Source organism: Trachemys scripta, chromosome 14 (assembly GCF_013100865.1).
Source record: "Trachemys scripta elegans isolate TJP31775 chromosome 14, CAS_Tse_1.0, whole genome shotgun sequence".
NCBI lineage: Eukaryota > Metazoa > Chordata > Testudines > Emydidae > Trachemys > Trachemys scripta.
The window spans coordinates 39,375,843-39,395,353 of record NC_048311.1 but is presented as its reverse complement, the minus strand read 5'-3'; the positions used below and the strand labels follow the sequence as shown (position 1 = coordinate 39,395,353).

Below are 19,511 nucleotides of genomic sequence, written 5' to 3'. Positions count from 1 at the left end.
CCGCCAGCTCACCTGTCTGCCCGCCGCTCGCCTCTTACCTTCTGCTGCAGCCCCCGCCCCCTACTGCTGGCTCACCCTCACTCCCCAGCCTGCCACTGGCATCTTCACCACCCCGCCCACCTGCCGGGCAGCCAGCCGTTGGCTGGCCCCACCCTGCTGCTTGCCTACTCACCCGCTGTGGGCCACACAGTGAGCCCACACGGGCCGTATGTTGTGCAGGCCGGGTTTAACTTGTCCATTAGGTTTTGATACCCATGTCCCACTGGAGAGGGCACAAAGATGCAAGTCTCTCTCACATGGCAGAAGTGCATTATGGAACCACTCACCTCTGATCTAACTGATCAGGGAAGAACCTGACCAGATTCAGATAAGCAGACCCCACGGTTTCTAATAACTGAGGGGACGGGAATCCCTTACCCAGTGAGGTCACCATCTCGTAGTTCTCCTGCATGACGTCCCTGTAGAGGGCTCTCTGAGCAGGGTCCAGCAGAGCCCCCTGCTCCTGGGTGAAATACACAGCCACCTCCTCGAAGGTCACCGGCATCTGAAAGAAAAAGAGTCCCCTAATCAGCATGTGCTGCCCCAGCCACAATCCCCCTTTTCACAGGGGAGGAGGCCCATAAAAAGCTGAATCCCCCCTCCCCCACCCTGTTCAAAACAGCCAAGAGGCTTCAGCGGATGGGAGAAGGTGAGACCTCCTTGTCTCCCCCAGCACACGGAGCAGGGCAGGGTCTTCTCATTTCCCACATGCCTATCAGACACAGGCTGATACGGGAAGTAGAGCGCTGACCCAGGGACAGGGATCCCGACAGCTTCCCTTTGTATTTCACAGCAGCCTCTGCCCAGTGGGGTCAGGCACTGGCAGTGGGAGTCTGGTCAGTTTTTCCTGCCTCACCTTGAAAATCCCCTACCTTAGGTGGCTCCATCACAGCCATTTCCCTTCCCTGTTCCCTGGAAGATGGGATGAACTGGAGCGACTCGTGGACGTGATTCCTCAGCCTGTCGGGGCGAGAAGGGTAATGGGGGAGGTTCCAGAAGGGGCTTGAGTCCATGACACACCCCAATTCCTCCCATGCTCTCTCCTTACAGACAGATGCTCTGGGCTCTGCTGCGCTGGGAAAACCCTCAGTCACTTTATCACAGCACAGACCCGGCCTCTCCCCCCAGCACTGAACCCCTGAGACACTTTTAAACGCACCCCCCCCCCCACAAGGACAGAGTGTCTAAGACAAATAATAGAAAAGAGCCGAATCAAAGAATCCACTTTGGGGGATCTCCCCTGACATTGGCCCCGAGGGCAGCGTGTCCCCCCAGCAGTGCAGGGACTCATCCAGGGTAGGACCTGGCTTCTCCTCTCTCAGCTCCTCTCTTTGTTCCCAGGAGAGTCAGTCTGCCCATGGGCCATGCAGGGAATGGATCCGGGCAGGGCTAGGAGCTGGGAGTCTCCCTCCCCACTTCCTGCTCCTGTTGCCCCTTTCGGTCTCACCCCTCCCCTTCCTGTCTCCTTCCCTCTCCCTCTGCCTGGGAGAACTGGGGACTGTCCTGTTCCCATGGGCGTTTGCTCTCCAGGGTGAGCCTGGCTGTGTCACTGAGGGCAGCAGGTCTGGGACCCGCAGACCCACGGGGAACCCTTCCCCCTCTGGTACAAACTCACCACAGGTCCCTGAAAGGGGCCCTTTGTGCAGAGTCACTTTCCTGCCCGGCCCCTGCCCTGTCCCCAGGTCTCCCCATCACCTGCAGGCTCCGGCTCAGAGCTGGTGTGGGCAGATCCCGGGGCTGCAGCAAGGGCTGGTTCTAGGCTCGGTGAAAGTCCCCAATTGGGCTGGGCCGGGGGGGGGGGGGGGGGGTTAATGAAGGTCTGTCCCTGGCACAGCCCCAGCTGGGGAGCAGCAGTTTCACACTCTGGGCTCTCAGGTACAGGAGACAGCAGCATCTGATCCAGGGAGCACCAGCCTCCTCCTCTCCCTTGGCCAGAACCGGAGCAGCTAATGCCTGAGCCTCCCTGTCCTGCCCCAGCAGCCCCCAGGGACAGGCAGGCAGAGGCTGATCCCATTGGCCCATCCGCATTCACCTCCCCTGCCACAGCCAGCAGGGATTCTGGTCTGACTCCGGTGTGGCTGAGATCTGGATCCTGCCCGGAAATCAGACCAGGGCCCTGGGCAGCCCCCAAGGTGTGTCTGAAAATAATACACTGGGAGCGGGGCGTGTGTGGGGGTGGGGGGGTATATCTGGATATTTGCCTTGTAACTTTTGACCCCGTCTGGCTGCTGGGTGGGGGCAGCCCCTCCCCCTTTCCTGCCCCATGGGGCAGGGAATCTGGCTTGTGTCTCTCCCCACCCCTTCTCCCCGACCCTCTTTGTCTCCGTTCTCCAGGCAGTCTGACTCTCACTCTCCCCCCAGCCTTCCCTCCCTATATCCCCCCTTTCCCTCGCAGTGACTCCCCCCCACTTGAGTTTCCCTCAATTGGAGCCCTGTTCCCATCCGCCCCATAAATCTCCACGATTCCCCTACATCGCCCCATCCCCCCTTCAGTCACCTCCTGTCCCCAGCCCATCCTGCCCCTCACACATCCCTGTTCCCCCCTTATCTACACCTGCCTCTCCTCCCGCTCCCACCCCTTCAGTCCCCCAGGAGTGGCTCCCCCCGCCCCGCACACACCGGGAGCTGGCGGCAGGGCAGGGAATCCGCTGGGAGCAGCCTGAGGCCAAACCTGCCCCTGCAGCCCGGGTGTGACGTGGAGGGGGGGTCGGGTCTCTCTCACCTTCCCTCCGAGCGGGGCCCCCCTGGACCTGGGAGAGGCTCCTGGGGAGCAGCGGGAAGGGCCCTGCTGGAGATTCCCCTCTCCCGGCTGCAGCCCGGGCTCCGGGCTCCCAGCACCAGCCGCCGGGGCTCGGGGATCTCGCCAGGAGCCTGGAGCCAGAGTCCCCGCAGCGGCTGCGAGTCACTTCCTGCTGCCGGGACTGAGCCCAGGGATCGCTCCCCCCGGAGCCACCTCCTACCCGCTCCTGGGTCCTAGCGATCAACCCATCCCCTTGCACTTCTCCTCTCTGTGTCCAGCTCCTGTTAGACTCACAGGCTCTAATCTAAGGTCAGAAGGGCCCATCATGAGCATCTAACCCAGGGATTCTCACGACCAAATTTTTCTTGGTCTCAGAGTGCGGCCAGCAACTCTCGCTGGTGGCTGCTCTGGCACTTTTTCTTAAAATACTTAATTACCTTTAGGACAAACCAATAAATGTGCACTTGGGTACACGGGGGAACAGTCCTGCTATTGTGGGGAACATTCCTGGCTTATATACAGCCCCGGTGGAATTGGCTAGCGAAAGGATCTGAGTCCTCGCTCCCACTTCCTTCACCCAGAGGCCTGCCTGACCTCGTGGACTCCCCTTTTACTTTGGTCCCCATAACCCCAAGGCTGGGCCCAGGTCTCCTGAGGGGCTCAACCCCCAATCTTCTTGTGATCATTCAGGACAGGTTCCCCATTGTGGGGTGCCTCCCCTAATGCTCCCTTGACCATTACACAGAGTTCAGAACAAATACAATTAATTAAACAGCAACTTAAAAAAAATAAGGAGAAAAGTGGGAAAGATTAAAGGAAAACACATCACCCCGCTCTGTGGGAGGAACCACAACCAGCATCTCTGGAACGTCAGGGCAGTTCACAGTCTGTTCCTCATATGTCCCTGACTGTGCTGCGGGGAAGGTCAAACACTTACTCTGGTGGTGGCCACATACCCTCAGGTTCTAGGTGTCAGGACCCTTCTTCCTAGCGTCAGCTTCTTCCTGTCAGGGTCTTGATCCCCCACCCAGTCTGGCCTGCAAGGTCTCTTGGCTGAGGGTGTCTCCTTGACCAGGGTCCCCTTCGTTCACTGCTCCCAGCTCCGGACTGCTCCAGTTTCCCTCCACCTCAGCACTGCTGTGCTCTGCTCCCAGCACTGCTGCTGCTCTCTCCTTAGCGCCTCCGGCTCTGCTCTGGCCAGGCCAGCTCCAGCTCACAGAGAGGATGGGACCCCGGCCTGCTGACTCCCTCATTGGCCTGCTTGTCCTGTCAATCAGGCTGACCTAAAGCATTGGCCCCTCCCCATTGTCAGTCTCAGGATCTTGATTTCTCATTGGCCCTTCCCCTTTCTTTTGGAACTAGGAGATGGCCAATCTACGCCCCCACCCCCCCTTAAGCTTCAGTAAGGAGCTTCCTCTTTAGCCAGCTGAAGACCAAATGGAGGGGTCTCCCACCGGTTTAAATAGACTTTCTTTTGTGGGTGGAGACCCCCCTCCTCACTCCTATGCAAAGTGCAGCTCCAAGATGGAGTTCTGGAGTCACCTGGGCAAGTCACATGTCCATGCATGACTCACAGTCTTTAGCGGCAGAAGCCATTGTTCACATGGTCTCTTGTATGTCTCCAGGAAGACTTCTTATGTGGATTGGAGCATTCCAAGATGCATTGTTCCCCAAGTGCTTCCTGATCCTGTACTTAACCTTGCAAATTCCTTCCTAAAGAAGCTGACCAAATGCCTCACAAAGCTTACTTAGAAATCAAGCAAGTATACAGCCCATATTCTTAACCTCAAGTAGAAAATGATATATGTGTACAAATAGGATGAATAGATATAGTAGACCATAACCTTTACAGAGATATGTTACATGGCACAGGCAGCACAAAACATATTCCAGTTATGTCGTATTCCCATAAAGCCTTATGGGAGGTACTGTCACATCCTCCCCCTGAGCTTACTGCCAGAGACTTGGACACTGTCCATGGTGGAGGCAGTACCTGTAAAATTCCTGTTTGTCTTTGGTCACACTCCTTTTCAGTACCTTGAAACCATATGATGTCATTCCTAGGGGTTCTAGCCAGTTTTGGGGTTCCTGGTCCCCAGATGCCTGAAAAAAGGTTGGGGTGTAGTAGTGCTAACAGAATGCAGATAGGAATATCTGTTAAAGTAGAGGTGTCTTGACATTTAGCCACCAATGCCATGAAGTGGTGTGCCTCAGTTTCCACTTCTACACAGCAGCATGGGCCTGTTATGCTCTTGCTGCAGTGCCAAGCTTCCAGTCTGTTTACAGGGATAGGCTGAAAAGTAACATGCTTGGGGGGCTGTCTTGTCACTGTCCCTAGCATTTACAACAGTTTCTTCCACAAATCAGGTATGTCCCACATCTTTAAAGGGTTTACCACTAGTATGAATTCTTTTGTTTTATCCCATAGGTGAATTAGCAAAAGACACAAGGTTAACAGCCAATCTACGGTGGACAGGCTTCGTTCACTCAATTGGACTTGTTTAGCCTCTATTGCATTTTCCCAGTTGTCTGTGCCCTCTGATAGACACTTCTGCCTCTTTGGGGAAGGCTTTTAATTCAGGCAGGTGTTTGGGTCTTTGGCCAGGAAAGGGTGTACTGCAAGCATGCCTGCCCTCGGCCCCTCCCTCTGGAATTTCTCTGGGCTGGACCCACCCATGCAGAGATTCCTCCCTCCTCCTCCCCCCTCATAGTTTTATCTCTTAGAAGTGTAGCAAGAACAACATCTTTCAATGGGGTGTTCTGGACCCCCTTTGGACACCCCATATTCTGTTCCCAACAGGTCATCTGGATAAATCCCCCCCCTCCAGGAGACCTGACCCCCAGGTTTCCCTTAAAACCTGATCCACAGGAGAGGGGACTGGCATTTTAAATGCAGACTTTTCACCCTCTTCCTGGGAAAGTCCCTTCCTACAAAAGGTGGGCGGACTCTCTGGCCCCCCCTCACCTTCCCTCTGGGCTTCCCTCTCTGGGCTCCCCTCTGCGTCAGACACTCTCATGTCCCCCAAAAGGGAAGGTGACCTATGGGCTCACAGCTACCAACTATGGCAGACTCTTCACTGGCCAGCAAAATTCCCCCCTTTTCACTCAGGTTGGGTTTGCTTCCAGCTATAGAGATCTTGGGGTCTGCTTCCACCACAGTGGTCACCAGGACCCCAACTTCCACCTTTGGGACACACGCCTCTGTGCACCCCAGGGCAGGCCCTGCCCCCTGCTGACCTGCAACTTCCTGGTAGTCAACAGCCAGGGTGGCCCCCCTGTAACAAGTGGTACAGCCCTCTCCCCGAGGGAGATGATTACGGGACAGGAGCTGGCTTTGTCCAGCACCTCCATCTGAAACTTCCCTTGAGCCCCGGGGCTACAGGAACTGTCTAGAACCATCCCTGCCCCCGAAGCTGCATCCTTTACTCCTGCAGAGGAATCTAATGAGAGACACCCTCCTATTCCCCAAGCAGTCCATGTGACTTCACCCCCCCCCCCCAGGGCTTTTAGCAAAAGACTCCTTCTCACCAAACTGGGAGGGATTGCAACTGCTTTGGAGGACAGGGTCATAATTCAAAATGATCTGGACAAATTGGAGAAATGGTCTGAGGTAAACAGGATGAAGTTTAACAAAGACAAATGCAAAGTGCTGCACTTAGGTAGGAAAAATCAGTTTCACACATACAGAATGGGAAGAGATTGTCTAGGAAGGAGTATGGCAGAAAGGGATCTAGGGGTTTTAGTGGACCACAAGCTAAATAGGAGTCAACAGTATGATGCTGTTGCAAAAAAAGCAAACATGATTCTGGGATGTATTAACAGGTGTGTTGTGAGTAAGACACGAGAAGTCATTCTTCCGCTCTACTCTGCGCTGGTTAGGCGTCAACTGGAGTATTGTGTCCAGTTCTGGGCACCGCATTTCAAGAAAGATGTGGAGAAATTGGAGAGGGTCCAGAGAAGAGCAACAAGAATGATTAAAGGTCTTGAGAACATGACCTATGAAGGAAGGCTGAAAGAATTGGGTTTGTTTAGTTTGGAAAAGAGAAGACTGAGAGGGGACATGATAGCAGTTTTCAGGTATCTAAAAGGGTGTCATAAGGAGGAGGGAGAAAACTTGTTCACCTTAGCCTCTAAGGATAGAACAAGAAGCAATGGGCTTAAACTGCAGCAAGGGAGGTTTAGGTTGGACATTAGGAAAAAGTTCCTCACTGTCAGGGTGGTTAAATACTGGAATAAATTGCCTAGGGAGGTTGTAGAATCTCCATCTCTGGAGATATTTAAGAGTAGGTTAGATAAATGTCTACCAGGGATGGTCTAGACAGTATTTGGTCCTGCCATGAGGGCAGGGGACTGGACTTGATGACCTCTCGAGGTCCCCTCCAGTTCTAGAATCTATGAATCTACTAATGTGATATATGCCATCATGTGCCAGCAATGCCCCTCTGCCATGTACATTGGCCAAACTGGACAGTCTCTATGTAAAAGAATAAATGGACACAAATCAACATCAGGAATGGTAACATACAAAAGCCTGTAGGAGAACACTTCAATCTCCCTGGACATTCAATAACAGATTTAAAAGTAGCCATCCTTCAACCAAAAAGCTTCAAAAACAGACTTCAAAGAGAAACTGCAGAGCTACAATTCATTTTCAAACTTAACACGGTCAATTTGGGCCTCAATAGGGACTGGGAGTGGCTGGCTCACTACAAAAGCGATTTTCCTTCTCTTGGTATTGACCCCTCTTCATCAAATATTGGGATTGGACCACATCCACCCTGATTGAATTAGCCCTGTCAACACTGGTTCTCCACTTGTAAGGTAACGCCCTTTTCTTCATGGGCCAGTATATATATGCCTGTATCTGTAATTTTCACTCCATGCATCGGAAGTGGGGTTTTTTACCCATGAAAACTTATGCCCAAATAAATCTGTTAGTCTTTAAAGTGCCACCGGACTTCTCATTGTTTTTAAGGGCTGACTTCTAATGGAAACCATTCCCACAGTGCAGGCATTTATAGGCTCTCTCTTCTGTGTGGATTCTTTGATGGTTATTAAGGTTTCTGCTATTACTGAAGCTTTCCCCACATGCCAAGCATTTATAAAGTCTCTCTCCTGTTTGGCTTGCCTGATGTGTAACAAGGCCTGATTTTGCTGTAACTTTTTCCATAGTCCAAGCACTTATAGGGTCTCAGTCCTCTGTGGCTTATCTGATGTGTAACAAGGTTTGATCTCTGTATGAAACTTTTCCCACAGTCCAAGCACTTATTGGGTCTCTCTCCAGTGTAGATTACACTGCTCAACAGCCAAAATGCTTCTGGAATAAATGTAGTCAAACTTTACTAATTCTGGGTCACTGAGAAGGAAAATGATGCTTAAAATTGTTGATTGGCTCTAGTTTTCAAGATATGCTATTGGGTCAGTATATACGACCCTTGACTTGGGAATGGCGGAGGATAAGTGAGTTCTAAAGGGAAAGGCTCTCAATTTAAACCAGAAATGACTAAAATACATCTTTGACTGGATCTATGAATAAATCTATGACTAGGTTTGGACAGTACTTGCTTTTTAGGCACAACAATGAATGATGCAATCTGAAGCTGGTATTGCATCATACATGATATGAATTGCATCATGTTATTCCTAGAAGTCATGGACGATGCAATCATAACGAAGCTTACATCACTCGGCTGAACAAATTGCCCTATATCAACTCTAGAAATCATACAGTGTCGTGCTCTCTTATTTGTCAGTGTTTGATTTTGCAAAGGGACACATTTCTGTTTAGCCAAAGTGAGCAGAGATGCCTCGTACTTGTGTGAACAGTGCAGATAACTTCTGCTATGTTTGTGGTGAAGTGACTTTTGCATCACAAAAGCGCAGTATAACTACTCTGGTTAAGAAAGCCTATCACCCTTATTTTGGCTGCAAAATTGGAGATCAGGACAAGAGGTGGGCCCACACATATGCTGCAACACTTGTGCAACAAATCTTCGCCAGTGGTTGAACAGGAAAAGGAAATCTATGCCTTTTGCAGTGCCAATGATTTGGAGAGAGCCAACAGATCATACCAGCAATTGTTACTTCTGCATGGTGCCTCCAGTTGGGAAAGGTGTGTCAAAGAAGAAAAAGTGGACTGTGCATTATCCAAACATTCCATCAGCTATACGCCCAGTACCCCACAGAGAAGGACTGCCGGTTCCTGATGCACCAGAATCATTCTCACTTGAGTCAGACGAGGAAGAGGATGAAACTTTTGGTCCTGAACCATCAATGTCACAGGACCCACATTTTCTCCCATCCTCCTCCTCTGAACCACACCTCATAACACAAGGGATTTGGAACTACCTAAGAGTAAGGCAGAGCTGTTGGGCTCCAGACTACAGCAGTGGAATCTCCTGGCAGGTGATGTTAGGGTTTCCATGTTGCATGACCATCAAAAGGATCTTGTCCCATTCTTCTTCATGGAAGGTGATCTTGTAGCCTGCAACAACATCGATGGTGTGATGGCAGCCCTCAACATCGTTCACGATCCAGATGAGTGGAGACTGTTCATTGATTCATCAAAGACGAGTCTTAAAGCTGTTTTACTACATAATGGCAATGTTTTGCCATCAATTCCAGTTGGTCATGCAGTCCATATGAAGGAAACCTATGACAACATGAAACAACTTTTGAGGTGCATAAACTATGACCAACATCAGTGGCAGCTTTGTGGCGATTGAAAGGTTGTTGCTCTCTTGCTTGGTCTGCACACTGGCTACACAAAGTACTGCTGTTTTCTCTGCGAATGGGATAGTCGTGCAAGAGATTCCCACTACATCAAGAAAGATTGGCCACTCCGACAGTCATTGGAGTCTGGGAGGAAAAGTGTTCAGCATCCACCACTTGTTGAATCAAGGAAGATTTTGTTACCACCCTTACACATCAAGCTGGGTCTGATGAAGAACTTTGTCAAGGCTATTGACAAAACACAAGCAGCTTTCAAGTATCTCCGTGGAAAATTTCCAAGATTAAGTGAAGCTAAGATAAAGGAAGGTGTCTTTGTTGGGCCTCAGATTCATGAACTTCTTCGAGATGATGCATTAGACCATGCACTGCGTGGCGAGGAAAAGACGGCATGGAAAGCCTTCCAGTTAGTGGCAATACATTTTCTCGGAAACAACAAGGCAGACAACTACAGGTTGTTGGTTGAAAACCACCTCAAGGCATACAAAAGCCTTGGTTGCAACATGTCACTAAAGATACATTTTTTGCACTCTCATCTAGATTTTTTTCCACTGAACTGCAGAGCAGTGAGCGACGAGCACGGCGAGCGATTTCACCAGGACATTGCAACAATGGAGAAATGCTATCAGGGCAAATGGAGCCCATCAATGCTTGCAGACTATTGCTGGACAGTGACAAGAGATGCTCCATTTAATGAATACAAGAGACAAGCCAAGAAGCGCCGAGTAGACACTGAATAGGACTAAACTATGTACATAACAGCTTTTTGCCTTTTGTTTCATAATAAATTTTATTTATATAACCCTTTTGCTGATTTTTAAAGTGTTACATAAACAGGACAGGTGAAATATTATCATGTAAAGCAACCATAAACACATGAAAAGACCTAGGTTTACAATTTATGATTAAAACTCTACTATCTACACAATAGACATAGACATAATATGTAAAAACTTAAATATCTTAGAAACAGTAGTCAATCAGTTGTTTTAATTGTCATATTTTAATTCAGCACATGAAAATACATAATAAATAGCACATTTTATCTCTGAAGCAGACGACTTCTCAAAAATTGTAGACCAGTGTTATCTGTTGTGCAATAAGGGCTGAATTCCAATTGAATCATTTTCCGCAGTTGAGACACTGATAGGGTTTCCCTGCCGTGTGGCTTCTCCCATGGTTATTAAGGTCTGAGCAGTTACTGAAGCTTTCCCCACGGTTCAAGCATTGAAGGGGTTTCTTTCCAGTATGAATTGTCTGATGTGTAACAAGGTGTGATATCAGAATGAATCCTTTCCCATATTCGAGGCATTGATAGGGTTTCTCTTTGGTAGGGTTTGTCTGCTGGACTGTGGTTTCATTGGGACTCTTTTCTCCTCCCTCATATAGAATAGATCCAACCACTTTCTTCCTTGGGTGGTTCCCCAGCAGCCTCTCTGACCTATGCCAATTTCCCCAGGCTTCTCCCTGTTCCAAGCCCTGGAAAAATTCCCTGCAGCTCTTCCCAAAAAGGTCCTCAGTGGTTCCGCTTCCCCAGGAACTTCCTCATGATCATTTTTCTCCTTGTTCTCATTCACTATCTCATCACCTGGTGGGGGAGAGAGACAATCCAGACAGGAGTCATTGTGCTGGGGAGAAAGAGGAATAGCATAAAGGGAAAATCCCACACACTAAATTTGCACAGACTGAGCAATTGGATTCTGTTTCCACTTCCCACCCAAAGACTCAGAGAGAAGGAAAGATGGGAAGGAAGCTCCAACAGCTAACAGGGTGAGTGGAAAGCTGTGAGCGATATCTGCAGACTAAAGCCCTGCTGTGGGTGAGATGAGGAAGAACTGAGGGTGCTTACTCACACCACATTTTTGGAATTCTCAACTTTTTCCTTCATTCCCCAGATGGTTTCTATGACAGTCTTCACCTGTCCGGGTGCCTCTCGGGATCTCTCTTTCTTTGCAGGCCTGGAGATCAGGCACCCACGGCTCCTCTCCTCACTCCAGCTAGGCGATCAGCTCAGGTTTGGGAATAGGAAATCCTGCACAGGTGGTGAAATTAGACCAGATCAGAGTGCTTGAAGTAGTGGGAGAGTGTCTGTCACAAAGGACATTCTGTGCATTGAACCTGTCCTCTTCTGTGCTGGGGGATCATGGAACATGATGGGATGGGAACATGGTCACTGAGCCCCCTTGGGACAGGCAGATATTTGAGGAGGTGGGGAAAATTATTATTATTATATTATTATTATACCCTCACTAGGCATTCCCAGGATCTGTGCTCTCTGGGGGCCTTGCTGCCACACACCCAGCTCTGGTGTTAAACCCCTGCCTCTTCCTAAACCTGCAGAGTCCAGAGCCCTCTCCATGGCTGGAGCTATTCCCAAGGAGGGAAGTGAAGAGGGATTTTTTGTGTGAATGGGAAACAATACATATGGGACAATACATGGCTTCTTCCCTTTGAAAAGCTTGAGGGATGGGGATGAACTAGCATATCCATTAGCTTTTGACACCCATGTCCCACTGGAGAGGGCATGGAGCTGTGCATTACTCAAAACATTCCCCTCTGATCTAACTGACCAGAGAAGTACCTGACCAGAGTCAGACACGCAGACCCCATGGCTTCCAATAACCGAGGGGACAGGAATCCCTTACCCATTGAGGTCAACATCTTGTAGTTTTCCTGCATGACATCTCTGTAGAGGGCTCTCTGACCGGGGTCCAGCAAAGCCCCCTGCCCCTGGGTGAAATACACAGCAACCTCCTCGAAGGTCACCAGCATCTGAAACACCAAGAGTCCCTCACTCAGCACCTGCTGCCCCAGCCACAATCTCACTTTTCACAGGGGAAGATGCCTAGAAAAACAGAATCCCCCCTCCCGGTCAGAGTAGCCAGGAGGCTTTGGGGGTGGGGGAGAAATTGAGAGCTCCTTGTCCCCATCCCGTCCTCCCCTTCCTCTCCCCACCAGCAGATGGATCAGGGCAGGGTCTTTTCATACCAGCACCAGGATATGATGAAATGGGAATGTTCTTTATGGTCTCCCTGAATATGGTGTGTGTTCCTCAGTGTGTTCCTCAAGTATCGAGGTGGTGGGATATGGGTGTGTGATCCTTGCAGAGACCCCCTAGTGGGCAGGTGTGACTGCCAACTGACTATCTGGGCAAAGAGAAGTGCCAGCACTGTGGATCCTGGCAAATGGTGGCTGGTGCCCATCCTCTGCAAGGAGACAGCCGAAGGTGTTAGAGAACAAAGAGGTGGATATCGGGGATCTGTTTGGCCAGGAAAGGGACAAAGCACATAAGAGGGGTAGCTGGGGGGCTGGAAGTGGGTCAGTCTCCTGGTTTGGGGTTCAGTGAAAAGAACCCGGGGCTCTGGATGCCCCCAAGATGGACTTTGCTGAATATTCCTGATGTCTGTGATAACAAGCTCTGTTCTCAGGCCACTTGTCCAGTCTGGCTGCAGGAGGGGATCTGGGGACAGACAGAGGGGACCTGGGAGAGTCTGGGGAGCAGCCACCTGAGACTGGAAATGGAAATCCAGCTGTGGTGAGAAAGGAGTGTTTGCCAGGCATGTGGCTGGTTATAGGGGCAGCCAGAGAGCTGATATAATGTTGCAGTTATTTAATGCCTTACACTGGGGAATTCCTACATTCTTGCAGCTGTATGGTGTGAGCTGAAATTATTTTCCTTAAGGTGAAGGCTGGCACTGCTCCAATTTTGCTGGAGAATGCATGTCTGGAGATCTGTAGCTATCAGTGACATGCCTTCATTCTGCTGCTGTTTCATGTGGCTGGGCACTGCAGCCAGGACTCTATTGTGGCAGAGTGGATTTGAGATCCGATTCCATAGGGAATGTGGGGAGTGGCCTTCTGGAGCCAGAAAAGGAGCTGCAACTGTAATGGGAAAGACAAGCTGGGCAGAGATACTGCTGTGGAAGCAGCTCATAACACTGTTACCCATGTGTAAGGCAAACTGGTTACATGGTTGAAAACCTGCTTCTCACAGTCTTGCTGCTCCTTGGCAGCCAGATGCTGTCAGCTGTGATGGATGGGTTCAAGCAGAGGATCTCACTGCTGTTGTGTTTTTTTTTTTTTTTTTGCTGGTGAACGATATGCCTGAGAATACGAACTACGCCTGAGAATTGTAGTAATCAGTCAAACACACATGACATGCAGTTATTTTTGGCCAACAGAAGTTGTCTCCAGGAGCTGTGAGGAGGAGGCTGGAGAGATCTCCAACAACCAGGACAAATAACATGTCCTGGGGTAAAGTGAAACAAGCCAGAAACATTGAGTACAAATTGCCTACTGAGTGCTGTTTGTGTTTGCAGGCACCTCCCAGCCCTGTGGTCTGACCATGACCTATTCCCAGCCCTAGAAGAAAAGTCGAGTATTGGACACCATTGCAGCCCATTTTGCTAGTAAGTTAACAGAGAAAGTGCACAAGGTCACTGAAGTCAAAATGAGGACTAGAACCAGGGTCTCTAATATGGAAGCCCCAGTGGAAAGTGTCAGCAATTGGAGAGAATCTCAGAACTGGAAGGGACCCTGAAAGTTCATTGAGTCCAGCCCCCTGCCTTCATTAGCAGAACCAAGTACTGATTTTGCCTCAGATCCCTAAGTAGTCCCTTTAAGTATTGAACTCACAATCCTGGGTTTAACAGCCCAATGCTCAAACCACTGAGATAGCCCTCCCCCCAATTCTTCCCACAGCTGATGTGGTGGGGTTTGTGGTGGGGAACTGAAGAGACGTGACTCAAATCCTGCAGCAGAGCCAGGCGGAGGAACTTGGTAGTTCAGTGTGCTTTGTATTTGGGTTTAATTAAATGAAATTAATTATCTATGTTGTTGTTTTTCAAGGTTTGCTGCCGTGACACTATTTATCTCTGTAGGTTATGGAGTGATGTGCAACCAGACATAGCTATTCCACATTTCAGCCATTCAGCACATAAAGTTTCTTGCTAGTGTCACATCCTGGCATGTTTGAATGTTGTTGGGCACTGTGACTAGCCAGCTCCCTGAACAGTTCCCCAGTTACATGGCTATATGCAGTCAACACCCAGGCAGGCTGGAAAGTAACATGTCACAGGCTGGCCAATGTATCCGGACAGATTTGGAAGCTGAGAAGTAAAGTGACCCAACCAGCTCTCTCAGGGGGGCACAGCTGAACAATCCCTGATGTACATGTTTATATAAAGCACACGGCCCAGAGTGCGGGCTGGAGAGTAACATATCACAGTGAGGTTCAGACTACCATCATAGTGACATACAAAGATATCCTCACTGGGGCTGGGTTGACACAACCAACTTGGGGAAGGGAAGTCCCATATCTGCTTGCAAAAATCCCAGCTGCGGAATGAAAGGGAAACAGACAAGAAGAAAGTTTGATATGTTTCATTTACCTTAAGTAAATTTCAGGCTTAAAAGGAGCTGAGAGGGAACTTTCATAACCAGACCACATGGTAAAAGCATCCACAAATTGGGAGAAGTGTCATTCTGAAAGGTACCAAAGTGGAAATACTGTCCATGAACTATGGTGTGTGCGTTAATGCTACAGTCTCTTTTTCAGAAACATTTTGTAGATCTCCCTCTCTCGGTCTCTTTCCTTCTCACACTCCTTTGATTTCATCCAGTTTTATACATTGTTTTCTCTAGCACTCGCTCTCTATCAGTTTAGTTCTCTGAGTCTCCCTATCTCTTCTCTGATCCGTGTCACAGATCATTCCAACTCAGGCACCCAGTTCTCTCTGCTGAATGTATCCCCTCCCCTCTCAACGCCCCCTGAGCTTTTCCCTTCTCAGGTTTGTTTTGCCTTCACTCTTCTCATTTCAGCTTCTCCCCCACTTTCCCTGGGCTTCTCTCCTTACTCCTGTTTTTCTTTATCTTCACCTTTTCCCATTTCATTTCTTCTCTCCCTTCTGGTTAAACCTGCCCTGTCCCTGACTCTCCCCTCCCCATAGTCACCTCCTCTTCATCCAGCTGACCAGGGCCAGTGCAAGGATATTTTGCACCCTAGGTGAAATTTCCATCTTGTGCCCCCGCCCCCTCCAGCCCAGGGATCCAGGGCCATCCCTAGCTATTTTGGTGCCCTACACAGCCCCCAGGCCTCCACAGGGGGGAGGGGGGCTGGCCCCAGGACTCCATGGGGGGGACTGTGGGGGGCCCTGCCCCAGGTCTCTGTAGGGGGGGGAGGTGACCCAAGACCTCTGTGGGGGATGTGGGGGAGGGGGACAGGCCACTTCCTGTGGGAAGTGGAGTGACCTGGCACCAGCCTCCTCCAGTCCCCTGGCACCCAGCCGCACCACCCGTGAGTGCAGGGGTGCGGTTCCCCCCTCCCCCAAGCCTGGGAGCCAGGGAAGTAGAGAAGGCTGGGGCCAGGTCACTCTACTTCCCGCAGGAAGTAGCCAGCCCCCGCCCCCACGGAGGCCTGGGGCAGGGCCCCACACTGCCCACTGCAGAGGCCTGGGGCCCCAGGCTGCTCTGCTCCCCTGGCTCCCAGGCTTGATGGGAGGAGGAAGGGGAGAACCGCCCCCAGCACTCACCGACAGCACGGCTGGGAGCCAGGGGAGCGGAGCAGGCTGAAGCTGGGTCTCTCCACTTACCATGCAGTGAGTGCAGGGTCAGACCTGGCTGCAGTCTTCAGGGGAGTGGGGGCAGCGCTGGGGCGGAGCAGGGGTGGGGCCATAGGGAAGAGCTGGGGAGCCCCCACTGCAGCAGCTCCCTGCCCCCCCCATGGCAGCTCCCCACCCCAGCTCACCTCCACTCCACCTTCTCCCCTGAGCATGATGGTGCTGCTCCACTTCTCCCACCTCCCAGGCTTGCAGCGCCAATAAGCTGTTTGGCATGGCAAGCCTGGGAGGGGAGGAGAATTAGAGCGGGGGCGGCATGCTCAAGGTAGAAGGTGGAGCAGAGGTGAGCTGGGGGGGAGTGGTTCCCCTACACACACACAGGCCCATTACTTGCTGTGGGCAGCCCTCCCCACTCCCCCCTGCCCCAGTTCACCTCCACTCCACCTCCTGCCCTGAGCATGCTTTTTGGTGCCCTCAACCACTTGGCGCCCTAGGCAGCCACCTAGTTCGCCTAGTGGTTGCACCGGCCTGCAGCTGACATCTCCCCACCCCCAACTCCTTCCTACTGCAGCATCCCTTCCCTGGGTCTCCCTCTCCCAGGCTCCCAGCTGGTGTGATGCTTCCAGCTTTTCCCCAAATCCTAATTAATTAATTAGGGGCCCCTGCCACACCCACATCTGCCTGTCCCCAGCCCGGCTGTTAATTCTGCTCACAACTCCCACATCACTTCTGCCCCCAGCCCCTCCCTCATTTTCTGACCCTGCAGCTCCCCCCATCTGCCCCTCAGGCCCCTCTGCTCCTCTTGCAGCCCCAGGGGTTCTTCCCCCCACCCCTCCCATCCCTGGTTCTACAGGGACTGGAGGACGTGGAGTTTCCAGAGATCATAGAGATGAGATATCAGCGGTTGGATAGACAGAGGTCTTCCAGGAGCATAGAGTTGAGCCAGAACAGTAGATAGATGGGACTCCTCCTGGTCATAGGGGCTAGGATGACTGTGGCTAGAGAAGCCCCTTTTTCCATTCTCATTGGATTGTTCCCCCCCATGTCTCAGTGACACTGAGCTTGTCTACACTGGCAAGTTTTGTCACCAAAAACTGTCATTTGGCCACAAAACAGCAAGAGCGTACACACTACAATGGGACTTTTGTTGTGAAAAATGCCCAGTTTTGGTGACAAAAAACTTCCACCCCGACAAGAGACTTTTGTCTTTCCCCCCTCCCTTTATTGTCCACAGAGAGCCTGTGTAGACACTGCTGATGGTTTTGTGGGCAGAACTGGCTTCCCTCAGGGTCCCACAATGTCTGCCCTGATTGCTCTGCTCAGTGTTTTGATCTCTGCTGCCCTGCAGGCATGCGCCCCTCCCCTTTCAAAGTTCAGGGAAGTATCTGACAGCTGAGTGTGTTGCTCCATTTGGGGAACAAACACAGAACAAATCATTGGAATGCTCCTGTTCTGCTCTGCACTAGGAACACCACAGCAGGCCGACTGCTGCTGCAGGGGGAGGGGGGCAGGCTGATGTGCTCCTTTGCCATTCCTCAGCATGCAGAGCTCACAGAATTACTCATGATGCCACTCCCGGCAGCTCAAGGGGCTGTGAGAGAACTTGAAGAGAATCCCAAGATGTGCGGAGATCAGCTCTTCCTTCCCACAACACCGCACTGTGGGATACATACATGGTGCATTGCTCACCCTGTTGACAATGGTGTCCCCAATATGGACATGATCTGTTGACAGAGGGAGCAAGTGTGAACACCCTTTGGTGATTTTTGTTTTGTCAACTTTTGGGTGTCGACATAAGTTTTGTCAACAAAAATTGGTAGTGTAGACAAGCCCACTGTCTGTCCCAGGATCCCCAGAGACGTCCTGAATCACAGAGCACAGTGGCAAATAGGCTGCACAATCCCTGAGGTAATGATGAGATTGGCTTCTCTATCTCGCTCACTCAATGCTGTCTATGGTTTGACCATCCAGCGGCTGCACAGAATTGATACCAGAAGCAACCTCCAAGGTCACGGAGACAGCATGATATCACTGGATTGATCATATGGTGGACACACCCACTCCCATTTGTGGATTTTTGGAGAAGTGGAGCCAACTGCTGTAGGATTCTCTCTCTTCCTCCTCGTGTGGAATATTGGTGTAGGGAGCTTCTACATCTGTGGTGGCCATGATGGCGTTTTCAGGAAGATCACCAATGCATTGTAATTTCCTCAGGAAGTCAGTGGTGTCTCGAAGGTAACTAGGAGTGCTGGTAGGGTCTGTGGAGAGAGTCCAAATAGCCAGATAATCCTCCTGCAAACCTGTACAGCCACTAACTGTGGCCCTCAGTTAATCAAGTTTTGTTTGTCCGATATGCACCTCCAAATACATTTCAGTAAATGTTTGGCAGCAGTAAATACACTGAAATGTTGCAATTTCAGGTTTATGTTGATATTTCAAGGGTATTTGGACTTAAATATGTTGTGCCACATATTCACGTGGTTGTTTACTTATTGAATCAATGTATACTTTCATGTACCATCACAGTAAGTAGCCTACCTTTCCATCTGCTTTCTCGACCACACAGCTCAAATATGCATCAATAACCTACAACACATGATGAAAGAAAAGTCACAATTTCAATAATATTTAATGACTCAATCCTGTTAACAAATACATGTTTAGTGGTATTTAAATGTACCTTATCACTTATCCCGCTTCTCAGTTTCAGGCAATGAAATGAAGCGCCATACAATTTTATGTTTCTCATTTTGGCCTCCAGTCTCTCTGCGTGTTTGCTGGTCATTACAAATTTGACTAGGAAAAAAAGTGCATGGTAATACACTTTCCTTTTTCTCTGTTTTACTACTGTGAATGCCGCCACTTTGTACATGAAAACCTTTAACATAGTTCTATTTACGAAGTATGTTAATCTGTTTAAGAAAGGTGCAGGTAACCAATTACCTTTCAGAATCCATTGCTTGTCTTCCACCTCCTCCAGATGCATGTCATCAAAATTGTCATCAGCATCACTTGTATCATTGTTTGAAACATCTTGCCCTATATACTCCTCTTCTTCCATTGCTGTGACCTCTATGTTTTTCACTGTGCCGTCGTGAGATACAGTGCCATCCACTTTTCTAATCTCTTCTGTGGGCAGGGCCGGCTTTAGGCCGATTCAGCCAATTTGGCTGAATTGGGCCCCGCGCCAAGAGGGCCCCGCGCTGCAGCTGTTCACCCCGCCCACTTCCCCCTCCTCCCCTGCCCTGCACGCCCCGCCCCCTCCCCTGCTTCCCGCGAATCAGAGATTCGCGGGAAGTCTGAGACTAAGCAGCAGGGGCGGGCCGGCCGGCAGCACGAGGTAAGCTGGGGTGGGGGCGGGAGAAGGGCTCCGGGGAGGCGCGGCCATCCTGCAGGCCCCAGCACGGCCCCCGTGGCCCGGCTCCGGCCCGGTCCCCGCGGCTCGG

At 50.7% G+C, this 19,511-nt stretch overlaps 4 protein-coding genes across 6 annotated transcripts in view; all 4 read right to left on the bottom strand.

Annotated features, from left to right (window-relative positions):
* Positions 1–2,918, bottom strand: part of LOC117886899 (zinc finger protein 850-like) — a 49,060-nt gene extending 46,142 nt beyond the window's left edge. For all 3 annotated transcript variants that reach the window (XM_034789007.1, XM_034789003.1, XM_034789005.1), the window contains exons 1-3: positions 2,762–2,918; positions 912–999; positions 418–544 (exon numbers count right to left, since the gene is read on the bottom strand). In XM_034789007.1, coding sequence (XP_034644898.1) covers positions 418–544; positions 912–935 — 151 coding nt within the window. In that variant the 5' untranslated portion in view covers positions 936–999; positions 2,762–2,918. The remainder of the gene's footprint in view (positions 1–417; positions 545–911; positions 1,000–2,761) is intronic.
* Positions 1–19,511, bottom strand: part of LOC117886897 (zinc finger protein 850-like) — a 362,115-nt gene that overhangs the window by 96,821 nt on the left and 245,783 nt on the right. The gene's annotated exons all lie outside the window — the stretch shown is intronic.
* Positions 1–19,511, bottom strand: part of LOC117887100 (zinc finger protein 208-like) — an 882,934-nt gene that overhangs the window by 685,353 nt on the left and 178,070 nt on the right. The window lies entirely within an intron of this gene.
* Positions 1–19,511, bottom strand: part of LOC117886925 (zinc finger protein OZF-like) — a 102,231-nt gene that overhangs the window by 66,102 nt on the left and 16,618 nt on the right. The window lies entirely within an intron of this gene.